Here is a 25,260-nt window from a genome sequence, read left to right on the forward strand (position 1 = left end):
ATACGCGGTGGAGGCTAAGGTTTATGCCGATAATATAAAGAAACAACAGCCCGGTTATTGTCCACGGATGAATTACACAAAAGTTATCCACACTGTAGTCATTTTACATGACTAGCAAAGCCAGAGAAAGAGACATTTCGTCCTTTGTCTAAAACCATAAGGCAAATTGGTGTAGTATGAAGATTTCATAATAACGAATGTTTACGTTATAGATATTGAAATACCTTCTTTTCTATGTTAGAATAAAATGATGGTTTTTTACCGACACTCGTGTAAACAAAGGAACACTTATACCTTTGTTTTATCAGATGACAGAAGTAAGGTCAAAAACAGATTTGGCTACATTAAAGCGTTTTCCCAAGGAGGCTCCCTTTATAATAAAAATATGATTACGTGAACCGAGATCATTTGACATAGATATGTTAGGGGGTGATAGGGGAACAATTTCCCCTCTAGTTACAAGGAGGCCTTCAATGAAAATGCTTCAAAGAAACGCTTTTACATCGAAATGAAGAGATTGGTTATAAAATGCGCGAAAGCTGTACTAAATCGGGTTATGTATATATCTCACATCATCAACTGAGAGAAAATTCGTCCAAATTACAGGCTTACGTTATAGAACATCATAGTTTAACATTAAAAGAAATTGCACAACCGATACACTCAGTCTCACCGCCTCTATCCATAGGTTCGGGAGTTACACAGTGCGGAGATGAGCTTTGTGATGTTAGAAGAAAATATGATAAAATATTTCTTGGAAAAGTCTGTGAATGGAAGGTGAGTGTGATTCAGGAAGACTATGTACAGTTGATAGCAAGCTTTATTTGTCTGTGTCCTAAGGTGAGGGAGTTACAAAATGTGGAGATAAGCTGTGTGGTTACAAAGCAGAATGTAACACTGACAGGAGTGGGTGTAGATGCTCATTCAACAATGCTGAATCAAGAGAACTGAAGGGCACATCTCCATCCCTGTGGTACTGTGTGGGTAAGTTAAGGTAGGCCTACCATGAGAGATGTAAAATTGCCGCTGTAATTCCGAATTGGTAATCAAATGTATATCCACAACTGAACATTGCTATTGTCAGCCGAAATCACAGACTTCGGTAATACAAGGCTACATTTGGCCGTAGTGCTGCAGATTTAAACAGCTATGCATGTATGGATAGAAGGAATTGGCATATTTTTATATAGTTGTGATAGTAACCATAGCAACCCGGTGTTTGCTTGATATCACGCTGAAATACCGTTCGATGAGCATTTAAAAATGGTAAGTTGTTCAGGTGTTTCCATACGTCTCCACGGATTCCCTGGCAGAGAAACAATCCGCATTTCTTAATTTCGAGGCGTAACGTGGTTTTTATGGTGCTTTTGTGAGAAGACGTTTGTACCAAACGTGATAAAACTGGAGGATGCTTGCCTTATGACGCCATCATTTGATTTCACAGTTAATCGTAGGTAAAAAAGTGGTGTACAAGTTCGTTACAGAATAGCAACACGAGATTTTTTATGTATGTAGCAGAACGTCATAGTGTCTTTCTGACCAAACCAGAGTTCCGAGAAATTAAAATACTGGGCCACAAAAGTACTTTGAGAGCTCATTTACGAAAGGAAGATGAGTCAATTAGTTGATTATTGCTATAATTTCTCTCAGTTTGCAAGAGCAGTTTAACGGCACTCGCTTAGATTAATTCTCATACTCGAATCACATCGTCATGTTCTCCAACTTCACGTACTGAGGAAGTCAGAATGAATAATCACTGGAAAGCATAGCATTTGATTTTTTCAAGCAAAAATCTGACTGGAGGAAATGACAAGTCTGTCATCTCTTGTCATTTATGATCTCAAATGTGGCCTTTTCCAAAAAAGTAAAATATTTTTTATTCAAGTCTTAACATGTAATTCAGCAGACGGCACCAGACAATAGTCTTATTAGCTCATCAGCCTTTCGACATGAACGTACACTATAGTCCTAGTTCGCAGAACTGCTTTAACATAACTGTAGTCTACTTTAATACCTAAAATAGTGAGCCGAATTTAGCATGGTTTTCAGATAGCTACACTGTTTATTCCAGTGCTATAGTATACAAGTTACTAACCATAAAATATACCGCTAGACATGTGTTCTCATTACCCTGTATATTGCAGAAACTTGTAGCCTTGTGGGCATGAGCTGTCCTGACAACACCACGTGTACGGACCCTTCAGGGGGTAGCAAAAGCCTGTGTCAGTGTTCAGAAGAAGCCACACAATCATCTACAGGACAATGTCTGGGTGAGTACATGGACAATGCACCAGACATCTTGTCATACCATTTGTTGATGCATTAACAACAGTATATTGGCGTAGGGGCATATGTCATTTCCGCACCGACAATCACTAATCTTGCTGCATGTGTTAACTATGTTTTGGCGGAAATCTGCTCTAGTCGGCTAACTTTCCCAACTTCGAACGTGTAGAAGAATTGGTCAGGCGACACACCGCATGCGTAGAAACAAAGGGTAAAGGATTCTGAAAAGTCAGTGTACAAACAGATATGGATAAGACTCATTCACTTGAAGCGCAAGTATTGTGTTTTAGTGTAGATGTCTTTCGTGTATTTTTCATCTTCACACTCGCTTCTTTCCTTCTACGCATGTTTTATAGTAAAATGTGTTTGTAGCCCTAGGTAAAATTTACACCAATATTGAACATACAGCCAGATTTCAAAACCTGGTGTCCTTTTATAGGACTGTTTTTAAATTTTCCATTTGGTTGCTTGTTGTCACTTTTTGGCGCTTGTTTCTAAATTTTGAAGTTATTAAAGAGCATGTAAAACGATACAGATTTAAATGTATAGTAAATCCTGAACGACATGTGAAAGAATACAAAATTTCTATGGCTAGTTGTAGTGAGATGCCCGACAATTTTAACATGTAAGATTACAAGCCAGTAAAAATCTTGGAGATATAGTCAACGCTGAGATAAAAAAAGCACTTCAATCCCGATGCACACAACCCAATATACAAGTCTACGTTGTTGGCCTGATAAATGTACACCCCAAATTGCATAACAAATCCTCAGCTCTTAAATCACACCCTTATGGTCTAAATGTTTACCTGTACTTTGGCCGGTAAAAAAAAAATCTTAAAAAGAAATGGCGAATGTAATTTATAATACAGGTCTTTTTGAGGGCACCTCCTCAATTTATTTGTTTGTTTTCTCTTTTATGAAATTAAAATATTTGAAACAGTATTCTTCGCCCATATAAGAAAAAAAATCCTAAACATAAGGCATGCAGAATGTTTACACGGATTTTTGCAAACACGGTTCACATCAGGAATAGAACAGGCTGCTGTATAGTCGGTAAATGTGTCATGTAAGAGATGATGTTTTACCACAATGATATTCACGAACTTAGTTGTGAAACACACATCATTGGCCGTTGCTAACAAGTTTTAAGATTTGTGAATTAATCCAGTCGCATCATTTGGTAAGACTGCGTCTGTAAAACACATTTTAACCCTATGTGGATCATTAAGTCTGCTTGTCGTTGCTTTAATTCAGCTCCGTCAAGCAAATCCACCGCCACGGTTGGCCCTCCTACAACAACAACAACAGCCGCTCCAAACCAAAACAGAAATGTACAGAACGGTAACTTTGCCATCTAATTGACAAAAAATTATTTCTCCTAAGTATGTTCCATATTTTGTTCGAACCCGCTGTGTATAATACTCAGATATTTCATGCAGTACTGGAAAAAAAAACCCAGCACTTTTGTCACAAATAAAAAACACTTTATTGTGCTCATGCATTTTTGAATGTAAAAGTTTTGCTCGACTAAACTTGACTGTTCCATACTAGTGTAGACAACCAAAAGTATTTTGCAGAGAATTTGATTACATTATAGAAAATTGCATTATAATATCTACTCTCCTGCATGTATTTCCCTGATGGTCAAAAGTAATATCATTCAGTTGCCGTCAGTCATTCACAGAATAACAGTTTATCACACATTCATAACCAAAATATTAGCAGGTGGAATGAAGCTTGTACGTATTTTCGTGTTACTTATGTCAGACTCTAAACGTCCCATCCTATGTTATTAGCACACATTAAAAATATCCATTATTTGATTCAATTCCGTGGCTTCAGATTGTAATGCCTTAACAGTCGGGCTCGCAGTAGGATTCGGGGAAGCTCTTTGTATCACGGTGATCGCTGCTCTTGCTGTTCTTTGTCGGTAATCAATTTACGCATTTTCTTGTGCTTTCCTGCATAATTCAGGATTCTGCTAGTTGACTAAGAATCTCCAAGTCCATTTGCAATGTTTCTATGTTATTCCTCATCAAATATGATGACAACACAGCATATTGAGTAATTCTAGATAAGGAACGTGTATTATGAAGTTTACATGAACAGAAAAAACAGCTAGGATAAAACCCATAAAAACGATTGTATAAAATGACGAGAGGCCAACTTTTACCGGTATGTATAACTACTGGCCAATTGTAACACCATCATTGCTGCTCTGCTTTTACTCTCATGCTGATGCATGTTACATAAAGGTTTTAGAAAGAGCAAAACTGTATAAGAAACCTAAACTGTCCACAATCAACAAAATATGAAATTGTAGGGAAATATTCATGTTCACCTTAGCCTTTCTTTTGCACAGGAAACATTGGGGCTTGAAAGCAAGGGAAGCATGCAAGCTTCAAGGCTCTGTGTTGCAAAATATGAATTCAAATGACAACCTATCAGCTGCTGAAACCGGACATTCTTATGAGAATGTTGAGAGTTCTCCATCACTGGAAGAAAGCAGACAAAGTAGACGAACTGGCCCGAGAGTTGAAATTGAAATGGACATAAACGAGACTGATGTACAACCAGTCGGTGATTTCCCAGCATATGAAGGCGTTAATGCGCCATCATAGTCACCTAATGACAATGACAATAGTGGACTGTACGAATCTGCTAATACACGTGGCACGTCAGGGGCCAGACTTTACACAACTCTGAGGCAAACTTAGCGTCTCATTAAAAGTGAGCGAGGCGTTACCCTGGTCGTCCCTGGATACATGTAGCACTGTACAGAGAATGTAGCATTCACAATACAATTGTGAACGGAAGATGTACTAACACAATAGTGTTGTTCTCTACGTAATTTATTGATACTCATCTCTGTTTGTAGTATAAGTTGCTGTCAACCTGTCAAGAGTTGACTGCAGTATTTATCTCCTTTGCCTGCGAAAGGGGCATATTAGATGATATGAACATATTGACTGATTTTAACATGTTTTACCCTTCGTAACAGTTGTCCGTCACGTTAATTTTAATAATGTCCTCTGACATTTAGAGAAGAATTTAAGTTTACGGCTGTATCATTTTAGAATTTTAGCTTCGTCACATGATATCTTAAATTCTACATATCTAACGACTTGTAGAAAAGGCCTGTGTTTCATTTAAACCACATCCAACGGTATATTTTAGGTGGCTGCACACGAGATTATCTTCCATTGAAAAGGATATGGCAACAATGGAACATCATTTTCTTTTAATATATGGTTAAACGCTCTTAATATTAACTGTGAAACGTCTGTATCTTTTGAGACTGTTAGGCCCCTATGTATAAAAGGGTGTTTGAACGACACAGGTGCAGGACAAGATCTTTTCACCGTTATATACTGAAACCACGGGTGGTACATAAAGCTTGGTAGTTATACTACGAAGACTGTACACTGCACATAGAGTATTTTTTCATAATATCCACGACAAGCTAAATTGTTTTCCAGTTATTCTGGTGCCATTTATATGTACTACAGCATTTCAAAAGCGTACATAAACATACACTTGTCTAACATTCGTTCCTATACGTGCTTATTATGTGTAAATCTAGTACTAAATGGTTACTTTAACCATAACAGCCTTAACTGGCGTAAATATGATACCAGAGGTATTGTGTAGTACATTATATATTGGGTAATAAAATACAGACGTCGGAGGTTAGGTCAAAAAGTTTGGAAGGCGTATGATAATAGGACTGAGAACAAAATCAACATATAGATAAGCATGTCCCTACATAGGCATAAAGCCTTACTAGTTTACAACGCAAACAACAGCTCACGTCACATTTGAACGGTTCATTTGATTACGAAAGATGTAATCTGTACACTTCAACAAGTTGTAGTCTTGTCCCCTTAATAAACCACACTGCATTTGTTAAGCAACAATGGTGAACATTCTATCGCTTTCTCAAAAAACCAAAACACTTTGAATACGGTAGGGAGACTTTACACAGGCAGGAAAAGGTGGCTAACGTAGAAAGAACGACAATGCCTACCCTCCCAAGACGATGGGGCAGTGTACTGACTTTACGGGGTTTATGGTTAACCCTCACGGCTATATCCGTCAGAGGTAAGTCTGCATACATACTCAGTGTTTCTTGTTTTGATTCGTGGATAATATCGTTCCATTTATGACTGACAGTTGTGAGATAAATGACAAACTTCCAGCTGTCCTCGTCACATTAGAGGTGCCATATGATTTAACGATTTCTGCTTTTTACTACACGCTACAAAATACAGTTTTAACGCAGACTGAATGCTGATGTACATTTCATAGTCATCTACATAGCACCTGTTAAATATTCGTATAGCGTCCAATGGGTTAATGTAAAATAACACAGGGGTGGTGGGCCGTGTGACTGCGTTATGAAGTAACAGTGCTTGTCTGGATCAGTGACACACGTTAAGGATGGTATTTATACAGTTATACTGCCAGACTATAAAATATAGGTTAGTCTACCTCTAAATAACCGATAACATAATAGCTATCTATAGACATCATGTATTTCACCATGTGAAAATTTTAAATTACACACCTGCGGTTCCATTAGGATTAATCAGCAGTAGAGATGTCAACTGACTTTAACGCAGTGATCTGTCTGTCAGGTATGTTCATGTAATCACGCTCTGTAAGGCTTGGCTTCTCAAGTGTGGTGGAATTCCTGACCATGTATATGATACTACAGTCACTGTGTTGACGACTGTTTTTTTTTTTTGTTTTTTTTTTTAACTCTCAGGCCTGTTTTACAAATCTCTCACAAGACTATACAAAGCGCCTTTAGTCTATCTAGCGCATCAGTTTTCTAGCTGTGAAAAGAAAAATTTACAAATTAAATGCGTTAGAGGCAACCACAAGTATCGGCAGGTTGCTGACAGACCATCCAACGTACGACCGGAGAGGGAGCGAGCATAAGCTGGACTTGAATTCACAGGAGCTACTGTGGTGAGAGGCTCCTGGGTCATTGCGCCGCGCTGGCACTCTAACCAGCTCGGCCCCTATGACAAATATAAATATATGTCTATGATATATGTTTTTATGTCTGAATAATTATATAAGTTGTGATACGGCCAAACTGTATTCGTCGTGGAAGACGAGGACAGAACAACGGTGGAACTGGGGCACCTGTGTCTTTAACATGTTCAGTTGATATTTAACGAGCACCCAGACGTTATTCCACACGAACATCTGTATCACGTGTAGTCTCTTGTGACCGGTTATTAAACAATTTACAGAAGATTTTGTCTACACGTTGGGTCAAATTTTCAGTGACATTACCTTTACCAAGTTTTAAGAGCACCGGCATTACGTTGTAAAAGGCTCAGTAAAGTGTTGCATGAACTAAAACGTATAAAACACAGTTAGTGATTTGTTTAAATAATTTGATAAAAAAAAGGAAATGAAATAGCCTACAATTTTCCAGTACATGTACTAACATTTGTTGAAATTCCTGCATGTTATGGTAGAAAGCATGCACATGTTCTTCCTACAATCCAGTGGGGATAATTAACATTTACATAGTTGGTGCATTTCCGCGGCATGTCACATGCTGGGTTCTACTGACTTGCTTTAAATTATTTCTTTTTCAACGCTACAGCAATAACTTGGAGTACAATCGATAAAAATATCAAAATGGCATTCTTGTTCTGAATCAGGCCCAAATTCTTCCTCTTCATCACTAGGTTTATTTATTTGATTGGTGTTTTACGCCGTACTTAAAAACATATATAGTTAACCATTTATTAAACAATCCTCCTTCTCTGATGACAAACAATCACTATGTGATCCAACATCAACAAAATCAGTTTTATTTCTTTAAATGTTTGTGGTCGTTATGTGCTTTAAATTCCGCTTTATGCAATGTGTTTTATGCGGGCCACAAAACAACTTCCTGCAGACATTTTACAACATAATGTGTTATATAACAAACACTGAAGTTTCCTCACGTGTCTATTATCCACTAATCGTTTTTAAAACTGTCTGGACTTTATTCTATTTTATTGCCAACCCTTAGTAAGACACTGATCTGCTAGTACCATTCAAAAGCCCTACCAACTCAGAAAAATTTTCCTCTTTTTCCCATTCTTTTCACATATTTTCCCCAAGATAAGGCTGAAATATTGCCGATGTGGCGTTAAGCCATAATCAGTCATTTTTTTTCTCAAATCGGTGGGGGAGTACAGCTGGGTTAAAAATATAAGAAACACATTTGAGGGGGACACACATTTAGGTCACTTTCACTCATATTTTGCAACACATTTCTGCTGCGATTTTTTCCCCACATTCAAATGGTTGTTAGTTAAAACATACTACTATAACCATGACAACAAATCACTTCACAGTATTGGACATTTCATCGAATTTCCCGTGATATATAATTCACTTTCTTAATGAAATAAGAAAAGTTTGTATTTTGAAAGCATCCCACGTTGGCCAGTGATACACGGCTTATGGGCCATAAGAAATTCCAAGAGGTTAAGCCACAGTGTTAATGCAAACTAAAAGCTAATCTACACTTCACAGCCATCTACATGTTTACAGCACCAGTTAAGTGTTCAAGTAGTCTCCATGGGCCTGATGTCGAAACAATGGCGGGAATTGTGATCGCGTTCTGAAGTAACAGTGCTTTTCTGAACGTGTACATTTGTTAAGTGTGCTGTGTATCAACATGTCGGTAGCGGTTTATGTATACAAGCATAGGTAAATTCAGGCTGTAAAATATAGGTTACTCTACGCGTAAATAATACATAGCACAACTACACCAGGTATTTCGATTTTAAACATACCACCAAAACTAGCTCATCCTTCATCATTTCATAATTAGAAAATATATACTTGCGGTTGTATTAGGGTCAGTTACCAGTAGAGTTGTTTATGTTAGACAGTGGGATGTTAGTCAGATGTATATTCATGTAATAACATCTTGTAAGTTTTGACTACTTAAGTGTGATGGAATTTCTGCACCATTTCCATGAGACTACAGCGTATGTGTGGGGGCAATTAGTTTTAGAACACTATGCCAAGCGCATTTTAAGATCATGTTATATCTGCATACCATATGTTGTCATAGAAGTTACACCGGGTGTAACTGACGACTAATTCCTAAACAAGGGATACTAATCCATTGTTCAGGTGGATAAAACAGCTGGTACTTCAGCTTTAGCAGTTCATGCTGGAAGATTTAGTAATGTCCCTTGTGAGATATGATCAATTCCGGTATGCCACAGTGTCACTGAATATGAGTTTTACTTTGTAATGATTTTCTGTTCTTGTAAATCGTTACAAGTGAGGATTTTTTTAATCAAGTATGTTAGAAATAGGTAGATTATTCGCATGGGATAGCCAACTCTCCGACTTTGAGAAAAGTTAATACGGAAATCATACTACACTCTACACTAACGATTGTCTAAGTAACAAGATCACTGGCAATGCAATCGCCCTGGTTTGTTGATAGGAACATGTCGGAGGTAATGTCTTTCTGTTTGGACTTGACCAGTATGAGTTAACACAGTTTAGAGTTTAACAGCCGAAATATGTCAGTATTTATCAGGCTGCTCATGTATGTTTAGAAATGTAGAATGAAGCAGCATGAAGAGACATTTCGATCTTGTCGCTTACCATTCACAGTTAAGAGACACTATCAGCACAGTAAAAATGTAATTCAATATGTGTTTAAGTTCTTAGATGGGAGGATCGTCTATATCGTATCAACTGCCATGAAGCTTGACCAGTGGTATATCACACACAAAAAAAAAAACAGAAATGAATATAATGCACTCTACAGTGGGACAAAATTAGGCTCTTCCAATCACTGCAATGTATGAAATGTTCTGAATTTTCAGAAAATTAAAAGTTGCGGGCGACCTTCGTGTAACATTAAACTTCGGTATGTAATGGTAAATTTCACCTCAATAAGCCTTCACCAATCAAATGACCTTACCCGTTTCCCGTAGACGCACCGCCTCTAATTTCTCCAGGAGGAGACAGTATATTGCTTTGTTTATAATGTTTGGAAGGTAACAAAAATTCCACAACCTGTTATTGTTCGTGTTGCCTGCGTTTTTTTTTTTTCGTTTGTATATTAACTCTATGTATAGATACCAAAAGAACGTTTAGTGGAATCTGAGGAAAACTACATCGAAATCATTCGTAACTGATTTGTGTTGGAAGGTATAGTCGTGTGGAACCCTCAATTGTGGGTATGGAGCTGAGTGTTTCAAAAACACGGATTGTGTGTGCTTATCTCATAATGACAACAGAATACAGCAGTCATCCAGGTTTTACTGCTTGGGTAAGTCAAACATCTGTAGTGCAGAGAACTTCAAATAAAGTGACACATTTTTGACTTATTCGTAAGGCATGGGATTTTACACATTGTAGCTTTAACAAGCATGTTATTATATCATTCATGCATAAGCCTACATGCGTTCGGCGGCACCAAACTTCCTTAGTGATAAATCATCGCACAACTGACATCGCTATTATCACTTATATAAACATTCATAATATCGTCCTCAGACTGTCTCATGTTAAGGTAACGCCTCGACATTTTGTCCTTACGTGCACACATCAAAATGTATGGGCAGCAATTTTAAAACACTATGATACATTGTTTATGAACAGAAATATCTATCTAACAACACGTGTCAAAACCAACACTAATAATAAAACCTCGAATTCCCAATGTACTAACACAGCGGACGGACACATTTCCAGCCCTGTCGTATTGTGAGGGTAAGTTAAAACGCCTTCAGGATTACAGATTTAGCCGTGAATGTGTTCTCTCCAACAACAATTGATAAACTCATAGGCATAATTTCATAAATTCGTTTGGATAAATTTATTTATTTATTCCGTTGGTGTTTTACGCCATACTCAAGAATATTTCTGGTATATGACGACAGGCAGCATTATGGTGGGGGGAAACCGGGCACAGATAGGTGGAAATCCACGACAATCCGCAGGTTGCTGATAGACCTTCCCAAGTACGGCCGGAGAGGAAGCCAGCATGACCTGGAATTGAACTCACAGTGGGTTATTGCGTTACCACAGCGCGCTAACCAGCTGAGCCGTTTGAATAAAAGTCCAACAGTACAACACATATAAACTGTACAGAACAACAAACTCCTTATTGTCTGTGTCCTAAGGTAAGGGAGTTACACAATGTGGAGCTTAGCTGTGTGGTTGAGGTGCAGAATGTAACACAGACAATGACAACCAATGGAACCACAACTCCGATTCCATAATTAGTGTCGGGGAATCATCGTCTGAAAGACATTCTATACAATGTGCATACAAAATGAATATCACTTTGTAATTCATATTAAAGAATATGTTTCTAACAAATAACATTTGCACATACATGCATATGTTTCCCACAGACACAAATACATCACTTTCTGCTCACGGCATTTCGTAGGAAAATCCCAAATAATTTAAAATATTACACCTTAAAACAAAATGGATTTTTAAAAAAAACTCACATAATTTTAGACCAATCATTTCAGGTAACGGAACTGAAAGCTTCCTTTGTGTCTTTCCTTCTTTCTCGCACCGCCCCCCCCCCTCCCCTCCATCTTATTTTTTAAAAAAGCAGGAAGAATGTGAGCGACAGCTTTATAAAACTGCTAGTAGTAATCCTGATCATTTGAAGTGTTAGAAACAAAACCTGCTTCCGTGTGGCCAGGTTTTTTGTCACCAGATTTCGGGTTGAACTGAAATTCGACACATAGTTATTGATCATCATGGGCGACAAAGTTTACCAACGACGTAATTTTTTTTCACCTCACCAGTAACTTTTGGCTTAAAGTAAAAGAAAATCTTAATTTTGAAAATTTCACGAATAAAGGCGGTACTGGTTGTCATTACTACAAGTATAAACACGTTTAGGTATAACACATGAGCCGTATACTACATATACATGTGCACAGAACACAGAACACGAAACACCAGTGCTTATGCACTACCATGTTAAGTTTCCTCACTCGCTGGTGTCACAGGAAATTGCACTAATGTGCAAATAAGGCCTTGACTTGGCAGAAATTTGACAAACGGTCTGTAAATATGACTTGTCTATATCTTCCATCTATTTTTCTTTAAAATCCACACTTTTGGAAAGTATTAGCCTATATATGCCATCTTGAGCAGATTGACGGATCACTCACTGTAAAATATGGTTTAAATGGTAAAGAGATCTGTCACGACTTACTGCATGATGGTTTTACATAGTTTACCCAACCTTGGAATCAGTCAGCCTTTAAGAGTCACAAAAATGTCGGGAGATGTTAAATGAAGTAAACGTTTTGGAGATTAACAGTTCGCCGATATTGTTTATTGCGTGTGACTAGGCACAGAACTTTAAAATCATCTGAGAACGGATTAAAGAAAAACATAACTTTTTTCTTTGGTTTTCCAAAAAAGTTTTCAAAATTAGAATCTGCCTTAATGCTAGTTCTTTAAGTGTCATGCCACTTTAACTCGGAAACTTGCATGAGCCATTCTCTGAAGTCCCACCTAAACAGAGCTTACGGCAAATAATGCACATTTTAAACAGGTAAGTGATATTAAGGGAGGTAATCCAGTGCAGCCCAATAGCTACAATACGGCTGCAATAGTACCTTGTTATTTGTCTGAAACAGATCGTAGCAGAAAACGAAGTTATCAAGTCATTCAATCGACATCATGCACACATCAGTTCTACGTCATTTTGTCTGAATACTTTGTGTTATGCAACAATGAAATTAGTAAGTTATGCTGCTACTTGACGTTTCCTAACATCGTGATGTGTTAAAAATAAGTTGCACTAAACCAGAAGCTAAAAAAAAACACCTTGTGTGAAAGTGATATAATGCTTCCATTTCTAGTTTGTGTTTGAGTCACGGAAAAAATACAAAAAATACATTTTCCAAAATTATCACAGATGTAAATGCTAATGAAATATCCCGGCTCTGGATAGAGTGTACTCCCACCGTCCCTGGGTCTAGGCTGCAGAAGCTTACCGTTTACCGTTTTCGAAATCTAACATTCGTTATAAAAAACCATTTACCTACCATGAATATGGTGTTACCGGACACTTCAAAATCCTCCTCCCATATTATCTACAACCATCCTAGACGTGGAAAACTCTGGAGTGTGGTCTTACACAATAATCATGTAAATAAATAATCTAAGTCATATAAATAATCTAAGCCAAAATAAAGATAATTTTCCGGTAATCGCTGACTTTCATACTGTAAATTTAAAATTTGGGGAACGACAGGCCTACGACGGCCTGCCATCCTGTCATCCGTCGATTGAGGAATTCCTCTTGACGTTGGATTCTATATTTGAGTGGACTGACTCGCTTTTAGAAGCCGGAATATTCCATCCGGATTTAGACGCTGTCATCAGTATCACATAGTATTAACCAGGATAGCCGACGGTTTTACATCGACTCTTCTTGTTGATGACGTCCTGTCAAAGCTGTACTAGCTGTTTTTACTTTCTGCATCTAATTGATACAGGTGTTTGTATTAAGGTATGTAGGTAACGCGGTATGTTGCACTGTTTTTTTTTATTCCGTGAAAGATAAAGTATTTCACAATTCACCTGTGACCGTTTACCAGCTATCACACTGTCGTTGCTGCTCTGGTTTTACGTCAGTCTACATCACGAGGTAGATGTCGCCTTTTCTGGCACAGAGCGTACACTTCCTTTTATTCCGGAAGTACAGTATACATGTGTATACATGCATGAAAGAGTCTCCTCCTATATAATGCACGACTTAAACTCGTAGATCGAATAGGAGAAAAAGAGGTTATCGTAAAGAAAAGATTTTATCCCTGTAAGGATTATAGAAATAGCAAGTGAATGGTAACTTTACACTGACGGCGTACGCAGCTTACATGTGAAGGATGGCAGTCCCTACCCTCACACATCGCTGGGGTGTGATTCTAAGGAGGACAGCCCCTACTCTCACATCTCGATGGGATGAGATTTTGACTATAGCATGCATCTACCTTGTCCTGACTTCTACACTCGTCACAGGTTAGTCTGGATAATTGGCCTATGTGGACGTTGGTAATACCGAGTTAGTTCTTGATCTACATAACTGAGTTTACTATGATGTTTTTCTCACAGATGTCGCCTTTTTCGCCTCTACCACGACCCTGAAACATTGTCAGATTCACAATGAGACATTGACGTATTTTAATATTCGTGCGGTCAAAATGAGCAATGAGGAAAGCCTACCATACACAGTATCAGCATGTCAATGTGATTAATCTTTAAAAATTCAAGCGACAAGGTTATGATCAACCTAGTATTTTCATATAGGAACCCACGATCATCAGTAATACTTGTACAATAGTATCGGTATTTATAACACTCTGTATACTGAAGGGTAATTTATGATCTCTGTTAACGTCACAGCAAGAGAATGTTTTTTTTTAAAATTACAACTCTACTGTGACTGTTTTGAAAAACGTAAGAAAAGCGGGTAGAGGCTGTCACGCGTGAACTTCCTGAAAAACCTTTTCAGGCTGAAACATGCGCAAGGGACCCATATAAACAGCTTGCACAAGGCACCCATATGACCAGAGTGCACAAGGTACCCATGTGACTAGAGTGCACAAGGTACCCATGTGACTAGAGTGCACAAGGGACCCACATGACCAGAGTGCACAACGGACCCATATGACCAGAGTGCAGTAAACGTAAATCACTCGCCCAGCCCGGCAAACTTTCAAAACAACCCGGGAATGTAGGGTATAGCCGACATGCGGCCACCGCCGGCAAAGTGAGGTCACATGTTCGAATCCATCTCTGGCGGAATAGTAAGAAGAAATACCACTATGCTTTCCTCAGCAGTCAATCCTTATCATACATTTTATTGTCGCCTGGGGTGTTACGTGTAGGGTGCGACGGGTGCTAAATGTCAGTCAGGCTTTTAAAAGTGTTATAACCTTGAAAAACTGGGCAAGTAGGGTGTGGTGGAATTCTGACAGGTATGCATGATTAACTCTGCGTGGGTTGACAGGTCAGTAAGCTTATGTAAATTTTAGAAATCATCAGTCGATAAACCAGCTGTCAACCAGCAGCTTCATAATACAGACACGTTAAAAGACTAAACATCTAAATATGGGGTCCTTTGTTATTTTTGTTCCATCAGCACTTTTTTTCACTTTCGTTAGGATACGAGATATGGCTCAATTATAGATGTAAGAGACGTCTATTCATACAACTCTAAAAGAAGCTTGCCATTCATGTTCACATTTGTTACTTGGAAATCTGCGTCTGTTGGTCTAAATGTTTAACAAACAATCATCATGAAGATAACAGCCTGTGCCTGCGCAATTCTGTATATTTTTCTCTGAAGACACATATATTCCTCTACATTGCTACAAGCTGTGACATCTAAAGGAATCATATAGATATACAAGTGCCTTAGATAAGTGCTTAAACTCTTTAACTTGTTATCTAAATTAGTCATTGTACACAATTTACAAAACAACATTTACGTGTGAGTAAGTACTAGGCTAAAACTTTCTTAAAAGGTCGTGAACTTCTGTATGCGTGTTAGATGCAACTTGATGAACATACATTGTTACTAAGCGGCGTAACGTATTGTACGTACTTTCAGATTCACATACGGCATAACGAAACACTGGGGATGATATTAGGTTTTGTCATACAAACATTGGCGCCACCGTTATGTTTATTTCCCAACTCCAACGAACAACATCTATGGGAAGTTTTTTTTTCAATTGCAACTCATCGAAATAGGTTTGATGGAGTCAGTAATTGTTTTGTGTGTGTGTTATATACTCTGTGCCTATCAGTGCAAAATGTGTGACAACAGTCATTTCTGATTATTGAAATTCCTTGAATAGAAATAGTATAAAATTGCTTCTTTTGTATCTGAAACTAAAAGATGAATCCTTGATACGCATGTATAATAGCTCGTATGAGTTACAAACACACAAACACACAAACACACAAACACACACACGAACATTCATTACAACTCAGTAGCCTAATTTATTTTAGGTTTCAACCACCAGCCACATATTACAAACCCAAAGGCTTGTATGCAGCGTATTTCAGTCTGAAGGTCATCTTGGAATAAAAAGGTTAGGTTGTGTCAACATGCAAAATTGCGTTCTGGGGCCCGTTCATCGAATCAGTCGCAAACTGCCCCTGGTACGATTTCCTTGACAACGTGTATGGAAGAGATACATCACCGTGGTAAATGCGCTTGAAGGAACGTTGCGACTCCTTGGTAGACTGGGCTCTTGATCTGTTGTGGCCATGATGTGGAACAGCGCAAAGGCAAAAATTTTTGCGTAAAAGGACTTTTATGGCTTGTTTTCTATTGTTTACTTGTTTGTTGGTACGTTCGTCACGTCGCTCAAGTAAATGGATGAGTTAGGAAATGACGTCACCCATCCGTCCAACCAACACTAAGAATATAAATTATGTTATCAACTCTATCTTCAGTTAATAAGGACAACTTCCAAAACTCATAGACTTTGAGGTAGTCTTTTAAATATGTGTGTTACTAATGGGCATAATATTTCCCTGCACTTTCATACAACAATGTCCCGTTAGGGAAGCTATCATTTCTACACAACCCACTCATATTGTTGTATTGCTATTCTACCATCTTCATAATGTAAAAACGGGATTTTTTCCACTTTTCTTACGTTCCTCGATGAATGACAAATCTTAGCCTCATCGTCGATCATGATTTCAGATTAACGAGAAAAAAGAGTATGCATTACAACTCACATTTGATTGATTTGTATTATTAGGTGTGATGACTGAACAATGTGGAACAAACTCACTTTGTGGCTATGGAACTAGATGTGAGACTAAGACGAGTCAGTGTGTATGTTTGTCTGACAACGGCAACTTGAGGGAAAGGCAGGGCAATCATCACTCTGAATTTTACTGTTTGGGTGAGTTGAACATTTACATTACCAGTAAAATGCAGCACGCTGTTTAATCATATGATAATATCAATATTATATACGTTGCACTAGGTAGTGTACTTTAAATATCAATGTTTAATAACATATAGATTTATTTATTTGATTTGATTGGTGTTTTACGCCGTACTCAAGAATATTTCACTTATACGACGGCGGCCAGCATTATGGTGGGTGGAAACCGGGCAGAGCCCGGGGGAAACCCACGACCATCCGCAGGTTGCTGGAAGACCTTCCCACTTACGGCTGGAGAGGAAGCCAGCATGAGCTGGACTTGAACTCACAGCGACCGCATTGGTGAGAGGCTCCTGGGTCATTACGCTGCGCTAGCGCGCTAACCGACTGAGCCACGGAGGCCCCAATAACATATAGATGCAAATGACTTCGCATGGCTAATATACCCGGATAGCGTAGACAAACATATGTGTAGGATAAGGAAAGCAATGCAAATATGGAAAAAAATGGCACATTGTTGCAGGCTGACGATTCTCGTAGAATTCCGTCTCCTTATGCTCATCTTACAACTGTCAAGGAAACATGCTTGTTGCGTCTACTGAAAAAAAAACTGTGAGAAAGCTTGGAGTCCAGTGACAATTTGCGAATAACACTTCTTTATGTCACCAATATTGAAATAATTTCTTTTCTGTGTTAAAATGAAATGGTGGTCTGAAGGAACAAAGAAATATGAAATAAAATTAAAGACATACAGCATAGAGAGTAAAAACAGAGCAGCGGCGACAGTGTGATAGCTGGCAAATGGTCACACGTAACCAGTAAAGTACAGCCTCTTGTCAACTTACCTAAGTCAGGGTTTTATTCTAACTGTTTAAGTAAAACCTTAAGTATTGCCAAAATGTAGGCCTCCTAGCTTTAGCAGAATTATGTAAGAACATGGAGTGGCGTTAATTGCAATTTAATAGATGTAATTTGTCTAGAATTGCCCAAAATGCTGTGTTGTAATCACATTTAACACACAAAATAATAAGCCAATGCAAAGGGACCATGCCTTCCTGATGTATAGTTCACAAGCAAAAGTCAGGTTTATGCAGAAATGCAAAATAAAGGTCTACTGAGAGTAAAACCAAAGCGTTGAAGGCTGTGTGACAGATTGCAAATGGTTAGGCTTAATCATGTTGTGTCACCCTCTGTTATGGACAGTATATAGTGGTGAAGTCTGTAGTTATACTGGAAGGCTGTCTTGAAATAGTTATGGTTATGTCTGTAGTTATACAGGAAGTGTCTGTTGAAATAGCTTTGGCTATGTCTGTAGTTATACAGGAAGTTAGCTGTGGTTATGTCTGTAGTTACACAGGAAGTGCCTGTTGAAATAGCTCTGGCTACGTCTGTAGTTATACAGGAAGTCCCTGTTGAAATAGATATGGTTATGTCTGTAGTTATACATGAAGTCCCTGTTGAAATAATTCTGGTTATGTCTGTAGTTTTACAGAAACGCACTGTTGACATAGATATCGTTAAGTCTGTAGTTATACAAGAAGGGAATGTTGACATAGCTATGGTTATTTCTGTAGTTATACAGGAAGAAAATGTTGAAATAGCTATGGTTATGTCTGTAGTTATACAGGAAAACACTGTTGAAATAACTATGGTTATTGTAGGTTTATCTAAATCTAACTGTTATATGTGCGAAGAAATATATATGAATCGGTGTCCATCGGCCAGGCAAGAACATTGCGACATTCGCCTGTTTCTTGTTGGACAGTCCATGTACATGTATCTTCAGGTGGATTACCCAGATGCCAACCAGCTCGGTGTAAGACGTTTGTGGTTGGGTGATTGTCAGATCCAATTTCAGTAGTGGCTATAGGACCGGAATTGGTGCAATCAACACACTCCGAAGATCTGTTTTAGACTAAGTCCATATATAAGAGAAAACATGTTTCTCCGAGTTGGACATGTAACAATGTGAGATATATGGGCCATTTCAATGATGATATCTCAACTGAACAAAATGGCGCATTTGTTCGAAACAAAGACAAATTGAAATTCCATCCCTTTTCGCCAGATTTAAACGCAACTTGGAATAATCATGGGGCTTTTGTAGTCAAGAATGTTTAATCATTTTTACATAATTCCATTTGCAGAAAACGATTTACAGAAATTCATCATAGTTTTGGCAACAGGAGCGGGAGGGGCGATGACTTTAGTGGTTGTTATGGTTGTTGTCCTTGTTTGGTAAGTTTGTCATCCACGATGAATGATAAGCCAAACAGGTGTATAACCCCCAAATATCAAGCGTTGCACATTACCTAAAATGTCAGCTTTAAGAAAATATAAAACGGCTCGACGAGTTACAATTAAAGTACATTGTGAGTATCATTGCCCCCCATGTCCAACGTTTATAATAATACAACTAATCATTTAGGTATTCTCAATCATATTCAGAGCGTAATATACTTATAAGGTTTATGAGGATATAAAAAAAACGCAAAAAAAAATTTAAAGGATCAACAAGAAACGTTGAAAGACAAAAAAACCTTCTGTTCACAGGAAACATCGAAGCTTGAGGGCTGTGGTAGGACGCGCATATCAATGCGATGTTCTGGTAAACAAGCACTCCCATGACAACGCATCAGCTGTTGGATCATGTCATTCTAATAAGAATGTCGTGAATTTGTCATTACCTGGAGAGAAAACACCCAGCAGCCGAGATGGTGCCAGAGATGATATGCCCAGTGTTGATGTCCCCGCACATGAGCATCAACACACCAACGAATGCATCAGTGTTCCTTTACAGCCACCTCATAACAAAGGCACTAGCGCACTGTACGAATCTGCTGATACACCGGCCCCTCAGAGGTCTGAATGTACACTTCTGTGAGCCAAACAACGCATCACTGTAAAGAAAACGCAGCGTATACAGCTAAGTGCAGAGCAAACCCACAATAATGTTGTTCGTCTATATAGCGAAAGGATACCTCGACTCGTAGCGTATGGAAGATCTTAAGTCTCGATTCCGCTCAATGTCACACTTCATTACTACAGATACTAGTGCATATAGAACATTTCATTAAAAGCATGCTCTCCAAATTTCTGAAATAATATTTAAGTGCAATTTGCTTGTAGGTAAGCGTGAATTCTGGCGATCTGGCGGAGTGAACGGTAATTAAGAACATTGTATACATGATTTTGGAATGTAAAACATTTAATAATTTGAATATAGAATCAGGAAATATAAAACAGCTTAACTTCTTCGTCATTAGGATATAAACACATTTATGTAATTGCAGAGAGCCCTAGCATTCATTTAGTTACAAATGAAATGTTGTAATACGTGTATCAAAGCCTTGGAGAAGACACATGTAGTATCTGTTGCTTACCTTCATGCCATAGATGTAGAAGGTACGTTCATTAACCCTTTTCTCAACATTTAACGAGATCATCTACCCGTTTGCGCACATATAGGTCGTATATGTAATGTACACGATGTTTTGCAAATGCATTGATGTTGTACCTTAAATGTGAATAAAGCACAGCATTTTGTGCAAATCTAGACCAGTTACATCTAAAATGCCTTTTTTACCTTATTATGCTCAAGCTGTGGCGCCAGGAGGCGTGTGATTTGCTATTCTATTTTATAGGAACACTTAGAATTTTCCTGATCTAAACTCCAGCTAACGTAAATTCACAGAGGACCCATTTCATCGGTTTGATGTGACCTTTTGACAACTATCACGCTGTCACTGCTGCTCCCATATTTCTATGTATGCAGTACGCCTCGGTTATATTGAGAAAGTATTGCAAATGTATTGTAAATGGTCTATCCGTAATGCATTGCACTGATGACATAAAAGAACAATGACATAAAGAAGTATGAATTAAGGAATAACTAAACGTGAACCAAAAAACAATTGAAAATATTTCCTACCTTATGACGTAAATACTATTAAATATGTTTCCATGGAGAATTAATTGCCTTTCGTTGACTTGTCAAGACTTGCACCCTAAGGATTCCTTACACCCTAAGAATTCCTTCGTCGTCATATGACTGAAAAATTGTTGAGTACGACGTTAAAACCCCAAGCACTCACTTACTCTAATAATTCTAAAGTTTGTATATACATGTAGTTCAGTTACATTACAATTTTACTGCTATTTTCCTTTTCTGTACTTGACTCGCACAGAATTGTAATAATGAATAAAAATAAGAATTGAATAATGTAAAAATTGGTATTGTTCTTTTCAATTTTTTTCACAACTCATACATGGCTTTGTATACTTATGTAAGTAACACAGAATATTGTATTTTTTCTTCTTGTTGGCAGATCTTTGCAAATATTTAAGATGATGTTGCACAGTGAATCTAAGTTGGGGAAAAATAGCATTACATTTTTATACCAGACGAGAAATATATTAAAGATAGCTCATCGGACATTTTACGCTTTTAGGCGTTTAATTGTCACGTGAGAATAATTTGATATTAGTTTCATTTAAAGGTCATTTTGCGTTTATTATTTCATTTCTTCATTTATTGGTTGAACAAAAAGGTGTCTTAATGGTGTAAAAACCGAAGCCATACAGTGCAATATTACCAATGAGAAAAACCTCTGACACCTCTGAGTTGTTTTAGCAACTCTGTTGTATATATTAAGAAAGTAATCCTCCACGATATGAGAGTTAGTAATTGCTGGTCATGTGCAATGTACCCATGTAACATTTATCTTAAATTACAGAACAAATAATATCTGGCATTGTAGTAAGCGAGAATTGGGGATATCAAAGCAGAAGCAGTGTGGCTTCAAGGTTCAATATTTTAATACTCCATTGATTATCCGCTCCCATTGATCGAGAGATGGTCACATTATATTCCGCAAAACATGATGTACAGTATTGCTCGATACTCACTCAATATGGTGGGAGGAAAACGGACAGGGCCCAGGGGAAACTCACGACCATCCGCGGGTTGTTGGCAGAAGTTCACATATACTACCGGAGAGAAAGACAACATTAAGCTAGACTTGAACTCATAGCGACCGCCTTGGTGAGAGACTCCTGGGTCATGGCGCCGCACTGGCGTGCTTACCCCCTCGGCCACGTAAGCCTCAATTGGTAATTATAGTGTACAGTTATAATAGAACTTATATATAGTAGGACTGTAATACTAGTACATTACTAATACACTGTTTGACGAGAACTTATATCATCTGTTGTCCGGGAATGCGGTTACACCTGCACAATTCCACTGTATTTATAAACTTTGTCGGGAAAAACTCGGAAGCAATGCACTGTGCTAGCTCACCTTTTTACTGGCCTGAGTGAGTCAGTGCTTGGGGTTAAACATCGTACTTAAGTTTTCAGTCATATGATGACGAAGGAATCCTTAGAGTGCATGTGATGTGCCTCCTTGTTGCAGGACGGATTTCCACCGCTCTTTCATCTAGTGCTGCTTCACTGAGACGCCTTATTCTGATTCTGATCTTTCTCATTCACCAAATGGCATATTAATGATCTGCTCGTTTTAAACAATCCGTGTATACCAAAGGCTGTGAAAGGTATCTACCAGCTTCGGTGGATTTAAAGACTCTCTAGACGGTACATCTTACCTGAACCTGTATTTCTACAAAGACCAAAACGGTTTCCTCTCTCGCAGATTTTATGACAAGAGGGATAATTTTGATTTTGACATTGTATATTATTTTTACTTAGGCCGCAATATACAGAAGGGTCCTGCATGTAGCATGTATGTATCTCGCCTTGTAGCATTTGTTAGATCCTGCGTGTTGTGCGAGGATTTCATTCAACGTTATGACTGCAAAATCTAGTGTGTCAAGGTTATTCGATCAAATGCCTTCACTCCAAGTTTCTTAGGTTTCGCAATGGATATAATTTTCTTTTAAGTAAATATGGACAGAGCATGCAGAATTTCTGGCGCTGGGCTTCATGATTGCGTCTAATTCCGCTCAACCCGTGACTAGGGGCTCTACATCCATCGTGTTGAATTAAATCGCCACGTTGAATATATGAACAGTTACAATCAAATGGCAACTGAGATTCATATTTTGTGATCGACAGCTGATATTCTCGCATGGTGCACGATTTGAACACTGATTTCATTCAGTCAACTAGAAAATACCTGCGTCTTTCCAATATAACTGAAAACCGTTGACTGCCTGTCTTGGCATGATTTCGTCCTATTTTCGTACTTCATATACTTCCTTGGTTCTGTGATGATTTGTGTTATGCGTTGTTTTTGGGAATTGGCCTTGCAATTATTGATATGTCTAACTGGTTGAAGGCTGGTATACGAATGTGCTTCGACGCATTTATTCTAAACATTTACTGAATTGAAAAGAATCTAAAAAAAGTTTTTAATGTTTGTTTAAGATACTCTGAATGGTTGTCTTTCAGTGGATATAAACATTAGTCTGGTGTTGTCTTTCACGTTAAGTATACTCGTGATTACAGCAGAAAATGTAAAACACACAAGGAAGAAATATGACGTATATTTTCCGTTTATAATACTGTTGGCACAGAATGGCCACGGCTAAAGATGAAAAAAAACAGGTGTTCCAGGGTTTAGTAGTTCGTTTGTAAGAGTAACTCATGATTCTTTCAATGTTGTTAACATATACGAAATGTCGACCAGTACTGGCAAGCGCCATGGGTGACTTTCTGTCTGTCAGTACTGAATAACGACAGTTCCGAAATGTGCCTTCAGTGATATTCAGCAAAGGAACTGAAAAGTTTTCATATTGCGTGTACATATCTCGCCTTGTAGCATTTGTTAGATCCTCCTTGTGACTATTTCAATCAACATCACAAGTCATCACTGCAAAAACTAGTGTGTCAAGTTTATTTCATCAAAGGCCTTCACTCCAAGTCTCTTAACTTTTAGAATGTATGTAATTATCTTGTAAGTAAGTATAGACAAAAGATTCATAATGACATCAGCAACAAGGTAGTGTGTACCATCGCAACTGGTCATTTCTAGATAAAAATTTGGGCTATAACCTATGTGCCGTTCGGTAGCCCAGAAGACGTCCAAACTTTGGTCCAAGCTCATTTAACTCACCCAGCAACTGTGTTACTTGTAAGTCGAGGACAAATCCAATGCCTTTATGTACATCCACTTTTCCAATTGGTGCCTGATCACTTTGATGATTGACATCAGCAACAAGGTAGTGTGTACCATCGCAACTGGTCATTTCTGTATTAAACTTTGAGCTATAACCTATGCGCCGTTCGGTAGCTCAGAGTACGTCCAATCTTTGGGCCAAGCTCATTTAACTCACCCAGCAACTGTTTTACTTCTAATTCGAAGACAACCCAATGGCTTTATGTACATAAACTACTATACCACATTTTTTTTATATAACAAATAGAAGGCAATAAACACAGTCTGTTCTAAAATTTACAATTTAACACTAGATCTCATAATTAAGGTGCCATAAGAGGTGGAATAATGTAAGCAATGGACAAGTGGTAAAAAATTACAAATTTCTCTGGTTTCTAAGGCGTAAATTCCGTTGCTGGGCACGCAATTATGACGTCAAAAAAGCTTTAAAAATCACTAGAGCAACATGTATTGGTCGGAGAGCAATGCAGTTTGCACCATTCGATTTGTCGTGCCAAAATATTTCGGATTAGCTTCTTTGCAAGTGCATTTGAACAATTTTTCCACTTTCCAAATGACTGTTCGATCACTTTGCTGATTGACTTCGGTCACAGTGTAGTGTATACAATCGCAATTGGTCATTTCTAAATTAAAGTTTGAGCTATAACCTATGCGCTGTTCGGTAGCCCAGAATACGTCCAATCTTTGGGCCAAGCTCATTTAACTCACCCAGCAACAATGTTACTTGTAAGTCGAAGACAACCCAATGGCTTTATGTACATAAATTACCATACCACATCATTTGTACATAACAAATGTGAGGCACTAAAAACAGTCTGTTCTAAAGTCTACAATTTACCACTAACTCTTATAATTAAGGTGCCATATTAGGTAGAATAATGTA

General features: G+C 38.1%; 1 protein-coding gene across 3 annotated transcripts; it reads left to right on the forward strand.

Moving 5' to 3' along the window:
- Positions 1 to 848: 848 nt before the first annotated feature.
- On the forward strand, positions 849 to 20,777 carry LOC135481495 (uncharacterized). Of its 3 annotated transcripts, XM_064761313.1 has the most exons (8): positions 849 to 984; positions 2,145 to 2,270; positions 3,543 to 3,629; positions 4,131 to 4,218; positions 4,651 to 6,389; positions 17,108 to 17,254; positions 19,387 to 19,477; positions 19,793 to 20,777. In XM_064761313.1, the coding sequence occupies exons 5-8, from the start codon at positions 6,308 to 6,310 to the stop codon at positions 20,121 to 20,123; spliced, it is 651 nt and encodes a 216-aa protein (XP_064617383.1). In that variant the 5' UTR covers positions 849 to 984; positions 2,145 to 2,270; positions 3,543 to 3,629; positions 4,131 to 4,218; positions 4,651 to 6,307; the 3' UTR covers positions 20,124 to 20,777. The 3 variants fall into 3 exon arrangements, with proteins under 3 accessions (XP_064617383.1, XP_064617384.1, XP_064617385.1); XM_064761314.1 differs by lacking the exon at positions 3,543 to 3,629; XM_064761315.1 differs by lacking the exons at positions 849 to 984; positions 2,145 to 2,270 and having other exon boundaries at positions 2,677 to 3,629.
- Positions 20,778 to 25,260: the final 4,483 nt, after the last annotated feature.

The sequence above is a fragment of the Liolophura sinensis genome, unplaced genomic scaffold (genome assembly GCF_032854445.1).
Source record: "Liolophura sinensis isolate JHLJ2023 unplaced genomic scaffold, CUHK_Ljap_v2 scaffold_185, whole genome shotgun sequence".
Taxonomy (NCBI): Eukaryota; Metazoa; Mollusca; class Polyplacophora; order Chitonida; family Chitonidae; genus Liolophura; species Liolophura sinensis.

Excerpts from the sequence above, each read along its gene's own strand:
- LOC135481495 (XM_064761313.1), top strand. The coding sequence starts at position 6,308 with ATGCCTACCCTCCCAAGACGATGGGGCAGTGTACTGACTTTACGGGGT. Across the intron at positions 17,255-19,386 it reads CTCTGAATTTTACTGTTTGG|AAAACGATTTACAGAAATTC; the intron begins GTGAGTTGAACA and ends TTCCATTTGCAG. Across the intron at positions 19,478-19,792 it reads ATGGTTGTTGTCCTTGTTTG|GAAACATCGAAGCTTGAGGG; the intron begins GTAAGTTTGTCA and ends TTCTGTTCACAG.